Source organism: Ochotona curzoniae, unplaced genomic scaffold (genome assembly GCF_017591425.1).
Source record: "Ochotona curzoniae isolate NIBS_2020 unplaced genomic scaffold, NIBS_Ocur_1.0 contig_1071, whole genome shotgun sequence".
Taxonomy (NCBI): domain Eukaryota; kingdom Metazoa; phylum Chordata; class Mammalia; order Lagomorpha; family Ochotonidae; genus Ochotona; species Ochotona curzoniae.
The window spans coordinates 6,707,431-6,722,334 of NW_024464939.1; the positions used below are offsets into that span (position 1 = coordinate 6,707,431).

At 38.5% G+C, this 14,904-nt stretch overlaps 1 protein-coding gene across 1 annotated transcript in view; it reads left to right on the top strand.

The window, feature by feature from the left end:
* Window positions 1-14,904, top strand: part of CNGB3 (cyclic nucleotide gated channel subunit beta 3) — a 153,289-nt gene that overhangs the window by 82,631 nt on the left and 55,754 nt on the right. Inside the window, exons 7-9 of the mRNA XM_040992883.1 lie at window positions 203-289; window positions 9,762-9,826; window positions 10,534-10,656. Coding sequence (XP_040848817.1) covers window positions 203-289; window positions 9,762-9,826; window positions 10,534-10,656 — 275 coding nt within the window. The remainder of the gene's footprint in view (window positions 1-202; window positions 290-9,761; window positions 9,827-10,533; window positions 10,657-14,904) is intronic.

Here is a 14,904-nt window from a genome sequence, read left to right on the forward strand (position 1 = left end):
ATATGGGTAGAACATAATAAGTAAGTGACAAAATTTAAATTCCGTTTTAAACATCAATGAAGGAGTATAAGATATATGCTTATCAACAGAATTCTAGCCTCCACTTTTAACACGATGGTGTAAAAGTCTGTCAAATTGTAAATTCATCCATGCCCAAGAAAGCATGTAAACACCACCTAATTGTGAATATGTTCTCCAACAGTTGGATGTTGCGTCGGTAATACCATTTGACATTTTCTACCTCTTCTTTGGATTTAAGCCAATACTTAGAACAAACAGGATGCTAAAGGTAAGATAACTATATTTCATCTATTTTACATTACAATAATGGAAATCTTTTTTTAATTACATTGTATTATATGACACAGTTTTTTTGAGGTTTTACTTTTATTTATATTTAGCTTTTTTTATTAATAACATTGTATTATGTAATACAGTTCCATAGGTACTGGGATGCCTCCCACCCTTCCCATAACCCTCCCCCCATGGTGGGCTCCCCCACCCCACTGCATAACCACAGTTCAAGTTCAGTTGAGACTCCTTGATTGCAAGCATATACCAAGCACAGAGTCCAACATCCCATTGTCCAGATAAGTTCAATGGACTCTTGAGGGGACCCTCTCTGGTCCGAAAGCTGAGCCAACAGAGTAAAATCCTGATCAATCAAAAGCCCCAACATAACATCAGCAACAATATACGATGTTATGGCACTAACTGACATAGTATTGAATAAACAATATAATGAAAATAATGCAAGTTCTTAACCACATCCTGTGACCACTCCGTTAACATTTCAATAATTGAGGTGCATAACAGTTATAGGAGGGTGTGCAGAGAAATCTTCAGTACCTTGGTGAGGAGTACTTGCTCTGTGTCCTACCTAGTAAGATATGTGTGAGTCCATGCTGACCAAGCTTTCCTTGTTGTTCTCTGCTTATCGACTCTAATTTGTGTGTGTGTGTGTGTGTGTGTGTGTGTGTGTGTGTGTGTGTGTGTGTTGATAGTCATTGCAGAGAGGGTGGAGACCCAAAGTTGGAACTAAGCAAGGACCAGAGAAAGCTTCTTTCCCTAGTCCCGATGGAAGTTTACTGTTCTTTTGATTCCGAGGACCGCTCTTGGTTCCTGGCTGTTGTTCGGATGACCGTGAATCCCACGTGGAAGATTTCGGGCTTCTTTCATCCCGTGTAGTAGATCCAAAGCGGGGGGGATGCCCTCTGACTTCTCAGGCTCTGAAGGCATTCCAGTTCCCCGTGGTCTCTTTGGCAGCTAGGTTGCAGTCCTTGGTGCCCGTACTGATTGTCCTTGGTGGGGATCCTGGAGTCTCCAGGTGTGGGATACAAGCCTCCTCCTGTCCTCCTGCTCCACTCGGGGGTCCACCCCTGCTCTGTGCATATGACTCCTGTTTGTAGGTTGTCAGGGTCGCTCTTGGTTCCCCCTGTATGTCTTTGTAGTTTAACTATTGTCTAATGTTGTTTTGAATCTGTTACCAATAAGTTACCTGTCATTTTCCTGATAGGTTACACTACAATTCTTCCTCATGCATTCTAAGGGGATGGAAGATGTCTTTGCTCTCCCGCCCCAATTCTGATTAGCACAAGGTTTTGAAAGTATAAAAGGTTTATTATTATTATTATTATTAATTACATTGCATTATGTGACACAGTGTTATGGACACTGGGATTCCCCCCACCATTCCCAGAGCCCTCTCCCCATGATCGATTTCTCCACCTTGCTGCGTTACCACAGTTCAAATTCAGTGAGGTTCTTTCATTGGAAGTATTTACCAGGCATAAAGTCCAGCATCTTATAATCCTAGTGGGTTCAACGATTTCTTGGTGAGACCATCTCTGGTCTGAAGGTAAAGCCAGCAAAGTATCATCCCAATCAATTAAAAGCCCCGACATAACATCAAAAACCATTTACAACCTTATGGCATTAATTGACATGGTATTGATTAACAATATGTTAATAGGAAAATGCGGGTTCTTAACTACATCCTGTGACTTCTTCATAGACATTTCAATTTTTGGTTTATATTCAACCAGATTCCATACACCTCAAAATGGCTATAGATTACTATTCAGCTGTCTATTTTTATTTTTGTATTTAGCTGTTTATGGTGTTGAAGCATGATTTTGCTGAACTTAGTTGTTTTTCGGATGGTCAGAACTGGCTTATAACTCTAGCAAGACATGTGTTATCAGTTCAGGTACAGAACAGTTTTTTAGGATGGGTGTGCAAAGAAATCCATAAAAGGTTTTAAAGTTGTTCAAAACACATGGGTTGAGACATTATTAATTACAGGTTTATCCAAGGGAGATTTACTGTCCTTGGGAATCTTTAGGATTAATTAATGTCCCCGAAGCACTGTGGATTCAGCTAGGAGCTATCTAAGCAGCATATCAAAGAATGAAAATCCCAAAGCTCCCTGGCCAGGCTGCCAGCAGGCGAAGTCTAGTGCCAAATGGTGCTCTGGCCACCTGGTAGCCGCTCACCACATGTATGAAGCTGCGGCTCATATGAAGTGGGCATGAGACAGCCATCCTGTCCCACAGCCCCCTCAGCTAGGCTAGCGGAGGTTCAGCTTGCCAGACTCCCAGGTCCACCCTCACCCGGCCCTTATCTCAGCTCAACCGAAACGGCGACACAGTTTCATAGGCTCTGGGATTCCCCCAAATCCTCCACATACCCTCCCCCCATGGTGGATTCCTCCACCTTGTTGCAGTATTACAAATCAAATTCAGTTGAGAGTCTTTCATTGCAAGCATATACCAAGCAAAGTGTCCAGCATCTAATTGTCCAGATACATTCAACGATTTCTTGGGGAGATCATCTCTGGTCTGAAGGTAGAGCTGGCAAAATATCATCCTGATCAATAAAAAGCACCATCTTAATATCAACAACAATTTACAACATTATGGAATTAATTGTCATGGTATTCAGTAACCAATACGTTACAAGATGCATGTTCTCAACCACATCCTGTGACTATTTCATTGACATTTTGATTTTAGTTTATATATAACCAGCTTCTATATACCTTAAATTGGCTATAGGTTACTATTCACCCGTCCCGTGTCTATCCTCATTTTAGTATTTAGCATTGTCCATAGCATTGAGACATAATTCTGCTGAACCTGGGGGATTTTGGGATAGTCTAAACTAGCTTATCAGGCATATGTCAACAGTTGAGGTGCAGAACTGTTTTAGGATGGGTGTGCATGGAATTCTTCCATTCCCCAGTGAGGAGTATCTAATCTCTGTGTCCTACCTAGTAAGGTATATGTGAATCCACGCTGACTGTTTCCTGTTTGGTTCTAAGCTTTCCTTATTGTTCTCTGTCTGTCTATTTTGATTTTGTTTGTTTGTTTGCTTGCTTGTTTGTCTTGGGGGAGGGGGCTCTGGAGCAACCCTGATGATCATTGCCAGAGAAGATGGGGATCCAAAGTTGGAACTAAGTAAGGACCAGAGAAAGCTCCTCTCCTGAGTCCCAAAGGAAGTTTGCTGTTCTTCTGTGTCTACAGACTGCTCAGGACTCCTAGCTGTTGTTCCAATGGTCTTGGGTCCTATGAGGAAGGATTTGAGTTTGTTCCATCCCATATAGTAGATCCCAACAGGGGTGGGAGGGTAACCTTAGAGGTCTCGGCCTCCAAAGGCACTCCAATTCCCAGTGGTCTCTTTGACAGTTGGAATTTAGTCCTTGGTGCCTGTACAGATAATCCTTCTTGTAGATTCAGGGGTCTCCAGAGTTGGGATACAAGCCTCCTCCTGTCCACCTGCTCCACTCGGGTGCCCCACACACTCTGTGCATATGACCTCCTGTTAAGAGGTTGTGAGGATCACTCTTGATTCCCCCTATATGTCTTTGTAGTTTTACTACTGTCTAATGCTGATTCGAGTCTGTTGTCTATGAGTTACCTGTTTTGTTCCGGATAGATTATACTTCACGTCATCCTCACATACTCTAAGGAGATGGAAGACTTCTCTGCCCTCCTGCCCCATTACTGAGTAACATAGGGTCTTAAAATTATAATGTTTTACAATTCTTTGATGTAGGTCATAAGCAGTCTGACTCACATTGATTGTTGGTTCATTGGTTACATCACAATATCATTGCATTTGATACAGGCTACCTGAGGGTGAAATAATATTATAATTTATAGGTACTATATTTCAAATTAACATCATTTTATCTTAAATTAAGGCAAACATGTGGTATTTAACCTTTTGGGATTGGCTCATTTCCCTTAGCATAATGGTTTCTAATTGGGCCAATCTGGCCACAAAGAACTTCCTTTTTTTTTTTTGGTAGCTGAGTAATATTCCATGGAGTAAATGAACCACAGCTTTCTTATCCAGTCTTCTGTTGATGGGCATTTTGGTTGCTTCCAAGTTTTTGCAATTATTGATTGTGCTGCTAAGCCCAATGCCAGCATCATACTGAATGGAGAAAAACTACAACCATTTCCACTGAGATCTGGAACAAGACAAGGATGTCCACTATCACCACTGCTATTCAACATAGATCTAGAGTACTCACAGTGGCCATAAGACAAGAAGAGGCAATCAAAGGAATTCAAATGGGAACTGAAGAAATCAAGCTTTCACTATTCGCAGATGACATGATCCTTTACATAGAGGAATCAAGAGACTCAATACAGAGACTGCTAGAACTTAAACAAGAGTTTGGTAGAGTGGCAGGGTATAAAATAAATGAACAAAAATCAACAGCCATCATGTATGCAAACAGCCCCAAAATGGAAAAAGATCTATCCAGCAGGGTACCATTCAAAACAATAGAGAAGAGTATGAAATATCTAGGAATAAACCTAACCAAAAATGTAGGAGACCTCTTTGAAGAAAACTACAAAAAACTCAAAAATAAAATTGAGGAAGACTTCAAAAGATAGAGAAACATTTCATGCTCCTGGATAGGTAAGATCAATATCGTTAAAATGTCCATACTACCAAAAGAAATATATACTTTCAACACAATCCTAATCAAAGTGCCCAAAACATTCTTTATAGAGCTGGAAAAAAAATGATACAAAGGTTCATCTGGAAACACAAAAAACACGAATAGCTAGAACCATCCTGAAGAATAGGAAGTTAACAGGGAGAATCACAGTGCCAGACCTCTGGACATACTCTAGGTCGGTGGTTATCAAAACAGCCTGGTACTGGCACAAAGATAGAAAGGAGGATCAATGGAGTAGATCAGACACAACAGAAGGGAACCGACACAGATACAGCCAAATAATCTTTGACAAAAAAAAAAAAACAGACAATCCATGCAAATGGGAAGGTCTCTTCAGTAAATGCTGTTGGGACAACTGTTTAATAGCCTGCAGAAACAAGAAGATAGACTCACATCTCTCATCATACACTAAGATCAAATCTAAATGGATAAAAGACCTAAACCTACATCCAGAAACCTTCAAACTTTTGGAAGAGAATGTTGGAAACACCCTGCAAGATTTAGGTGTAAGCCCTGACTTCCTAAAAAGAACACCAAAAGCAATAACAATCAAGACCAAGACAAACAAATGGAACTACATCAAACTAAGAAGCTTCTGTTCAGCAAGGGAAACGATCAACGAAGTAAAAAAAACAACCCACAGAATTGGAGAAGATCTTTGCACACTACATAGGTGACAGAGGGTTAATCTCCAGAATATACAAAGATCTCCAGAGAAACCAAAACACCAAAACAAACTACTCAAGAAATGGGCACGGAAAATGGGCAAACGCTTCACAAAGGAACAAGCTCAAATGGCAAACAAACATACGTGAAAAAATGCTCCAGTTCCTTGGCAATAAGGGAAATCCAAATGAAGACAACAATGAGGTACCACGTAATGCCAGTAAGAATGGCTCACATACAAAAACCCACCACCAACACTTGCTGGCAAGAATGTGGGGAAAAGGGAGCCTTGCTCCACTGCTGGTGGGACTGCAGGTTGGTAAAGCCTCTATGGAAATCAGTATGGAGAACACTCAACTGAAAATCTGCATACCATATGATCCAGCAATAGCACTCCTAGGAATATATCCAAAACACCTGTTACACGAGAAATCAACATTCACCCCTATGTTCATAGCAGTGCAATCAATCATGGAAATCTTAAATCAATTTTGATACCTTAAACCATGTTCATAGCAGCACAATCAATCATGGAAATCTTAAATCAATTTTGATACCTTAAACCTATTGGTATTCCTAATATTCTCCCAAATTGCTTTTCCACCTTATCAATACTGTGAATTATCTAAAATGAATGAAGGAATACTATTGCCAATACTCATAGAAGTCATTTCTTGTTGTTTCTCATAACAGATATTTTTATAATCTAAAATAAAAATTTTTAGACTTTTTTGAAGTAACCATCATTAAAATCAAATATTTTATAATTTTTTCCATTTGTTCTTTTTTATACTTTACTGAACGCTTTGCCTATAGGCTGTAGAAATAATAATTAAATGGATCTCTAGGTTGTCTCACTCATCTAAAAGTCAGTAATTCTAGAAAGTGTACCTATGGTTTTATAGCAAGAAGTTGCCTACACACTTAGATCCAATTAACACATTCAAGAAACAAAGGGTTAGGTATATTGAGAGTCGTCTACATAATAGAATACCATGTACCTTTAAAAAGTAATAAAGAGGAACTATTTAAGGTACTGGTGTGGAAAGACTCCTAAGACAAATTGCTAATTTAAAACAAAGAAAAAAGCTATTTACAAGACAGTTTATTAACAATGTTATCTTATGAAAGGGGAAAACATTCCATTATCCTGGATTTACACAAACATAGTTTTGAACTAATAAAAGTGGCTTACCTGAGCTGGGAAAGAAAGTAGAGATGTAGGAAGAGTAAGAGTACTAGTTTTTTATTTTGAACTATTTGAATATATTATCTTTTCAAAAAGATTCCAAGACATGCATATTTTATAACTCATGGGTGCACTGCCTACCAAAAAAAGAATTAGAGGAGGTCAGAATATAAAATTTCATATACATCTTTTAGTAATGATAACTAGTATTTTCAAGGGCAACCTTCTTTAAGTAACACAAAGGCTGTAGCATATACTCAATTTAAGGTGACTATTCTGCCACTTGGAAAAACAAGCCAGCACAACCTGAGGACATGGCACATACACAGAGCAATAAGCACTTTAATAGCTGTAATTTACTGAATACACACTTGGGGCTACATACATCCTCATTTCAATAATTCCTGCCAAAAAGTGCAGTTTAGAGGTAAAGCACGTGATGGAAAAAAAAAAAAAACAACAACTTCATGGTGAAAAAGTTCTGTCTAGTCACACTGCTGACAAATGGAAGTAACTGGAATATATCACACATTTCTCTGATTCCAGATTCTTTGTTACAACAGATCAGCCTTAGCTTGCAACAGCTTTTCTTCTGTGCTCACAATTTTTCCAAGGGTCCTACCTCCATATTTCCATACTCTCACAACCACTCTAGAAACTTTCAGTATGACTCTTAAGTCCTGCAGAAGTATACATTGAGGCAGAACACACCATTTAAGGAAGCCAAGTGGGTAGGCTGTTGCCCTCATCGGATTTCTGGTCTCATAGAAATTTGAGACAGCATTTGCCCAGAAATAACCAGCTTTTATAAATACAGATGCCTATCAGTTTGGAAATATTCTAATTTTTTTTATGGTACAGTTCTTTGGCACAGGGATTTCCTCCTCCACAGCACTGCCACGGTTTTCCTTCTTGAGAAACAGTCACAAATCCATCGTTCTGCTAAGTAGTGTATCGTGGAGTGATAGGTATTAACAATGGTAAATAGTCTAATATCCTATTGTCAAGGTGTATTTCATAGTTTCCTTGGGAGTCCTCCACTAATTTGGGAGGAGAGAGGCATACTGTCATGTGTCTTCACTTCCCAGTATGCTAGTCTCCATTACACAGTTTCTCTGGATGAATATATGTATATACATGTTTATGTATGTATCTATTGATCTTGTATTTTATATGAAATCTGCTTTGTATCAGAGAGAACATACAATATTTGTCATTTTTGGATTGGCTCATTTCACTGAGCATAATGGCCTCTAGTTGAGACCATTTTGTTACAAATGGTAGAGTTTCATTCTTTTTAGTGGCTGAGTAGTATTTCAGTATCAGTGTCTAACCATTCCACTTTCAGTGGGCAGCTGGATTGTTTCCATGTCTTGCTATTGTGGATTGCACTGGAAGATTATAATTAAAATTTGTGTCAACTCCTTGTATCTAGTTCCTGTATATCAAAGATATCTAAAGCTTTATATATCTACTGGTTTTCTTAAAATGGAGATCCTGAAAGTTAACTTGAACTTCTCCTGACAGCCCCATAATCCAGTCATATCACTTACTTGTAAGGGTGTCACTGTAGTACACAATTCTCCATGGTAAGTATTTATCAGCTCTCACTACATTATAAATGTGAAAGAAAATTAAGATTATAAATTTTCTCTTGAGTGAGCACAAATTAAATTTTAAAGCATGCTTTTATGCAAATGTCCATCAAGAGCACATTAGATAAACCACCACAAATTTAAATAATCGTAATCTGAATGAGGGACAATTTTTGCTACTCAAAAATTCTGGAAAAGCAAATATTTGTGCATATTTCTCTTTTTCCTATGTAATTAATCATCACTCTTACATATCTTACTTTTAATCTCAAATGTACTAAAACAGTGATATTTACACTGAATGATATTTATGAAGTATCAATAAGGTCCTTCCTATATGTAAAACCCTGTGATTATGTTACAGTGTAATCACTCATATACACACAGGACACTTGCAGGAGCCATGTTCTGCTGTCCCCATTTTACATATAAGGCAGTGGAGACTTTTCCAAGGTCAGTGATATGGCTAGAACTGACCTTGGGTTCTGGATTTCACATTCTCACTCCTACGTCATGCTGCCTATAGAAATACAAGCGGATGTGGGACTAGAAGGAAATGGAGTCAACAGGATTGAGGATAAAAGTACAAGTAAACAATTGAAATCCTTGAAGAAAATAGCAAGTCTGGATTAACTGAACATTAACTCATGGCATCTTGCTAATATAATCGTGTGTAGCAGAACAATATTTCAATCAGAAATAGACCACAAATATAATGCTGGCTACACCCAAAAGCTCGGCTGTGTAGTAACCCTTGCCATCTCAGTTTGTGGAAGTACTATATGATATTTTCACATGGAAATCACCCAGCATTGCACTTCTCCGAACATCTCACTGTTGTGAAGGGACACATGGAAACATTTACTGGATTTTATATTCTGTTGAAACAAATGCACATTCATTGCAACTAGCTTAATAATTAAGAAAAATTACAGAATGGACTTAACACCTATTTATGACTGCAGTCTATTATACTTTTCCTCTGTTCCTAATGGTTTAAGGCAAATGAGATTTTAGTATTATTAAATAAAGTTATATATATATATATGTGTGTGTGTTTTTAAAAAGAAGAAGACAATAATTTTTTAACATTGACTCTCTACAACATCACAAGTAAGGGTATAACTAGAAGGTAGAAATAAAATAAACCAAAAAATTTGGCATTGCAGTAAAATGGCTTGCAGAGGTAAACACCATAAAAAAGAAACTTGTTTCCTTATCAAAAATAAATAAAATTATTATCAGTAAAAAATACATATTTTATAGTTTAATTTAAAGAGATACATGTAAGACTAATGCACTTTTGGATTTCTTTTGCTTCTTTTCCATGTAGTACACCTCATTTTTTGAGTTTAATCATCACCTAGAGTCTATAATGGACAAAGCATATATCTACAGGTAAAGTACCCTGAGCATCCTTGGGCGTAGGGAAGACATTTTAGGTTGCAACTGACAGAGATTTGACCGCTGTATTCAAGGAAAAGGGGTAATTTCAGACTTGTACTAGGTGAAGCACAGGGACGCATTAAAGCAGAGTTGGGTATTTTGAGTTAAATGTTTGAGAAGAAAGCTGTGCTAAAAGTAAGACTTACAAAATGCTTCATTCAAAATGAGAGGAGACAAACATGCCCTTTCACAAGTCGATTTTACATCTCAATCATGCCAATTCATTCCTAATCTGAATTTCATTTACTTGCTCTTCTGAACGTCCCTGGCACAGCATCACCAGTCACAGTGCATCATTGCATGAAGTCCCATGAGCTCCACACAGAAATGCAGTTTAATCAGCATGGCTTAGTTTATGGGGCTCAAAATGGAAAGAGGACCCTTGAGGCATACCTTTCAGAAAGTTGACTCATGCCATCTGTGAAAAGAAAGATCTCTCTCTCTGTCTCTGTCTCTCTCTTCTTTCTGTCAGTCCCAGTCAAGACACTGCAATTAAAAAACACACAATGGCATCATCGCTTTCTGCCAGGTTAATGAGAGGTAACAGCAAATTTACAGCAAGGGAGGCCAATGGAGACTTCAAGGAAAAGAAAATGTTAAAATAGGCTATATTCCAGAAATAGCATGAATCCTTACTTTGTATTTAATCTCACCAACAGAGTCATTCGAACAACTGGATACTTGCTGTTTATTCTACACATTAATGCTTGTATTTATTACTGGGCTTCAAACTATCAAGGAATTGGTTCTACCAAGTGGGTATATAATGGTGAAGGAAACAAGTAAGTTTTAATTTGGAAGAACAGTTTTTATTGATTCTTTAAAGTTTTTGCCTCAATGTGTGAATTTTCTTAACCCACTGGTTTTTTTTTCAACCATACATCTCACCATACAACTCACTCATATGCAGTGACATTTCTTCAGTAGGTCAGCACATTTTAAGTGAAAATGACTAGAATTGAAAATATCAGAAGTGTCTGATGGAGGAGCTGTGTAGAGTGCGAAGGGGTAAGGAGGTGTGCATGTGTGTGTATCCTTTATTGACCAGTGAAAGGTACATCTTCCCCTGAATTGAAGTCCAAGAAACCCCTGTTTTAGACAATTGAAGAGCAACGCAACTTTTAATAACTCTAACGCTAACTGTTAGTAATGAACAATGTTAATTATTTAAAGGGCAGGTGCAGTGGCTAATTAGTTTACTACTGAAGGGTTTTATGCAGGGTTTTTCAATCAGCTATAACCACTAACTCAATTAAACATTTAGAGAGTAACAAGCTTCATAAATTAAAGTTGACAGTTGGGTGTACAAATGTCGCTGGAATAAAGGCAACCACTTGAAACTTTAGTGAAATAGAATCAGGACAAATAATGGCAACTTTTCTTTAATGGTGGATTTTCCTTTTGCTGGATGCAAGAATCTGACATAAAATAGACTCCATGAACTTCCTGCTTTAGTGAAATGACACTGAACATATTATAAGGCAATGTCTTTCCTGAAAGAGAAAAGAATGTCCAGCATTATTTTACATTACTCCACAGCCTTGGGATGTAGAGCAATTATGGTCCACAGAAAAGAAAGGAAATATGTTTTACAACATTACACACTACCAATAATGATTTGAATGTAAAGGATTAACAGCAGCTCTTAAACTTTTAAGCAGAACTGATTTTAAAGAATTTGAAGTACGAAAACCATTGATTGGGAAAACATACACATATGTATATACACACATAAAATCTCATGAAAATTCATAGCCAAAACTATAGGTTTATAACTACCTAAAAAATAATTCTGTGAGTTTGTGCTTGCTTTGATATAAATAACAAATTTGTATCAAAAAATAGATATCACAAAAAATAGATATCACCTAGAAGTGATGGTGACTGTGTCTGATAAATATTTATATCAGATTAGCAAGACAACACAGATTATGTCAGTCATCTTCCATATAAAAAAAAAGTAAAGCTGTTTTCCTTTCCGTACCTGGGTACTTCTCTGCAGAGCTTCTGTGAAATCTAACTTGTTTCCAGGGTCTTGGACAGTGTTAAGTATCTAACAGAAAACATGTAACTGGTATGTAAAGAAAGTAAGAGGAGAGACAAGCGATGAGAAATGATCAAATATTTGTTACAACAAGATGAATTAAATCTCATCTTTAAACCATAAGAAATATAAATAAACCATGGTGGTGATTTAGATGTCTAAATCCAGCTATAGTATAAACCAGATATCCTAATATTCCCCTGTAAAATATAACACAAACTATTTGTGTTGTACATTTGATGTCATGCAATGCACTTGTAGATTAATTACATCATGTTTTTATGATTGCTGAGTCCTATGTAAAGAAACCCCTCTGAAGGATGAAAAACAGGTGTATGATGGGGTGGGCATTTGGCATGCAGTTCAGATGCAGCCTGGGAACCTGCAGTCCATTCCAGAGTGCCTAGGTTTGGGTCCTGGCTCTTCCACTTTCAGTCTCCTATCGTTGCTCACCCTGGAAGGCAGGAGGTGACAGCTGAGGTCGTTCAGTCCTTGCCACCCACATGGCAGATATAGACTGAGTTCATGGCCCTTTGCCCATGGCTGTGCCAGCCCCACCTATTGTGAGCACTGGAGGAGTAAACAAATGAGAGGGAGATTTCTGTGTTTCTCTCCATTTCTCAGATAATAAGTGAGTAATTTTAAGTGTGTCTTCATTTAGATTGGAGTAAGGTAGGAGACAAGTGTGAGGTTACTGAAGAACACAAATAAAAAATTGAAAACGGCTAATCCCTGGCCTCCAACCACCAGCATCCTATATGGGCAACGTTTCGTGTCCCAGAGGCTCCACTTGCAATCCAGCTTCCTGCTTATGGCCTGGGAAAGAAGCAAAAGATGGCCCAAAGCCTTAGGACCCTGCACCCCTCATGGGCAACTCAGAAGTTCCTGGCTTCAGACTGGCTACATTGCAGCCACTTGGGAAGTGAACCAGCAGATGGGAGATCTTTCTCTCTGTCATTGCTTCTCACTGTAAATTTGCCTTTCCAATTAAAAGTAAATTTATCTTCTTAAAACCTGAAAAACAAAACTTAAAAATGAACTCAGGGCAATAGATTGGCACAGTGGTTAAAATGTTGCATGGCATGGCCACATTCCTTGCTAACTGCCTGGATTTGAGTGCTGGCCCACTCCTGATTCCAGCTTCCTTTTAATTCACACTCTGCAAGGCAGCAGTGACGGCTCAGGTAGTTGTGTCCCTGCCTCACATGTAACAGCACAGAGTAAACTGCCAGCTTCCAATCTCAGCCTAGAATTCATTGTAGCAGACATTTGAATTGATTAGGAAATCAAGAAATAAAAAGACACAGTTGTGGGGAGAAATACAGAAAAGAAAGGAGATATGGAAAGCACAAAAACAGGGGAAACAATTTAAAATACATCAATAAACAAAGGAAACTGATAGAGACTAAAGTCATCAGCCAAAAAAGATCATTGATTGGTATTGGTCAAAATAAACTGAAAACCATTTTAGAGAAAAAGACTAACATATTAGAATGGTAAAAGTTTCTGTAATAATCAAGGTACCCCATTTCTAAGTGTGGATGCACTTAATAAAATACTTACACATACCTAAAGAAATTCATAATGCAAAAATCAGTGAAAGGAAACCAAATGTATGAATATACCATTAAGGTGTGAAATGTCAAATAGAATTATAATTGGTTAAGTAACCAAAATCAGTTAGTAAACACATAAAAAGGTTTCAGGGCCCAATTAACAAGCGTAATTTGATAAATACAAATAGAATCTTTTTTGTTGTTGTTTTTAAAGATTTATTTATTTATTGGAAAGTCAGATATACAGAGAGGAGGAGAGACAGAGAGAAAGATCTTCTGTCCAATGATTCACTCCCCAAGTGAGCACAACGGCCGATGCTATGCCGAAGTCAGGATCCAGGAACTTCCAGGTCTCCCACACGGGTGCAGGGTCCCAAGGCTTTGGGCCGTCCTCGACTGCTTTCCCAGGCCACAAGCAGGGAGCTGGATGGGAAGTGGAGCTGCCGGGATTAGAACCAGCGCCCATATGGGATCCCAGAGAGTTCAAGGCAAGGACTTTAGCCACTAGGCCACGCCACCAGGCCCACAAATAGAATCTTACACCCTTAATTTAGAAACTACCTGTTCTCCTATTCACTCCTGGGAAATTGCACAAAACTGACCACTCCTAGGCCATGACAGAAGGCACAGTAAGTTTCTCAGCATTGCTATCTGACAATCTACATTCTCTAGTTGTAAAGACAACAAACATTCCCTAACAGCTCTACTCTGCTCAGGTGCACAGGACAAGTCTCACTCAAAACTATCAGGGTACAAATGCTCTTCCTCGAAAAGGAAATCGGGCTTGTTTTCTTTATATTTGAAACAGAGACAGTGAGAGAGGACAGGAGAGAAAGAGGGAGACAGAGGGAAAAGGGAAGTAGTGGAAGAGAGGGAGGAAGAAAGAAAGGAGTAATGGGGGAACAGAGTAAGGCAAGAAGGAAGAGTAGAAAGGGAGGACCAAAGATTTCCAACCACTGGTTCTTTCCTCGAAGTGCCGGGAAGAGCTAGAGCCTGGGCCAGACAGAATCCAGCGGCCTACAACTGAATCCAGATTTGCCTTGTGAGTGGCAGGGAGCCATGCTTGGGATCTAACTTGCTGCTTTCCAAGGTATATGAAAGCAAGCAGTTCAAAGTGGAGCCAGGACTTGGACCAGCCGCAATGACAATGGGATGCCAGAGTTCAGCGTAGCATCATAGCCACTGCATCAAAACCTGCCACCACCCCCAAATACCTCTTAACTTCATTTGAACGTAGCAGTTGTTAATATACTAGTATTTTCCAGACAGTTTTTAAATAGCATTTGCTTCTTCCGTTGCTTCTGTTGGTTCCCTTTGACCTTGTAATTCAAATTTTAAAATAATTACAGAAAGTGTTATTTTTACTTATCCCTTGAGATGGTTTCTGATATCCACTAAAGTGAAGGCTGTTTAAGAGGCCATTTAATTTG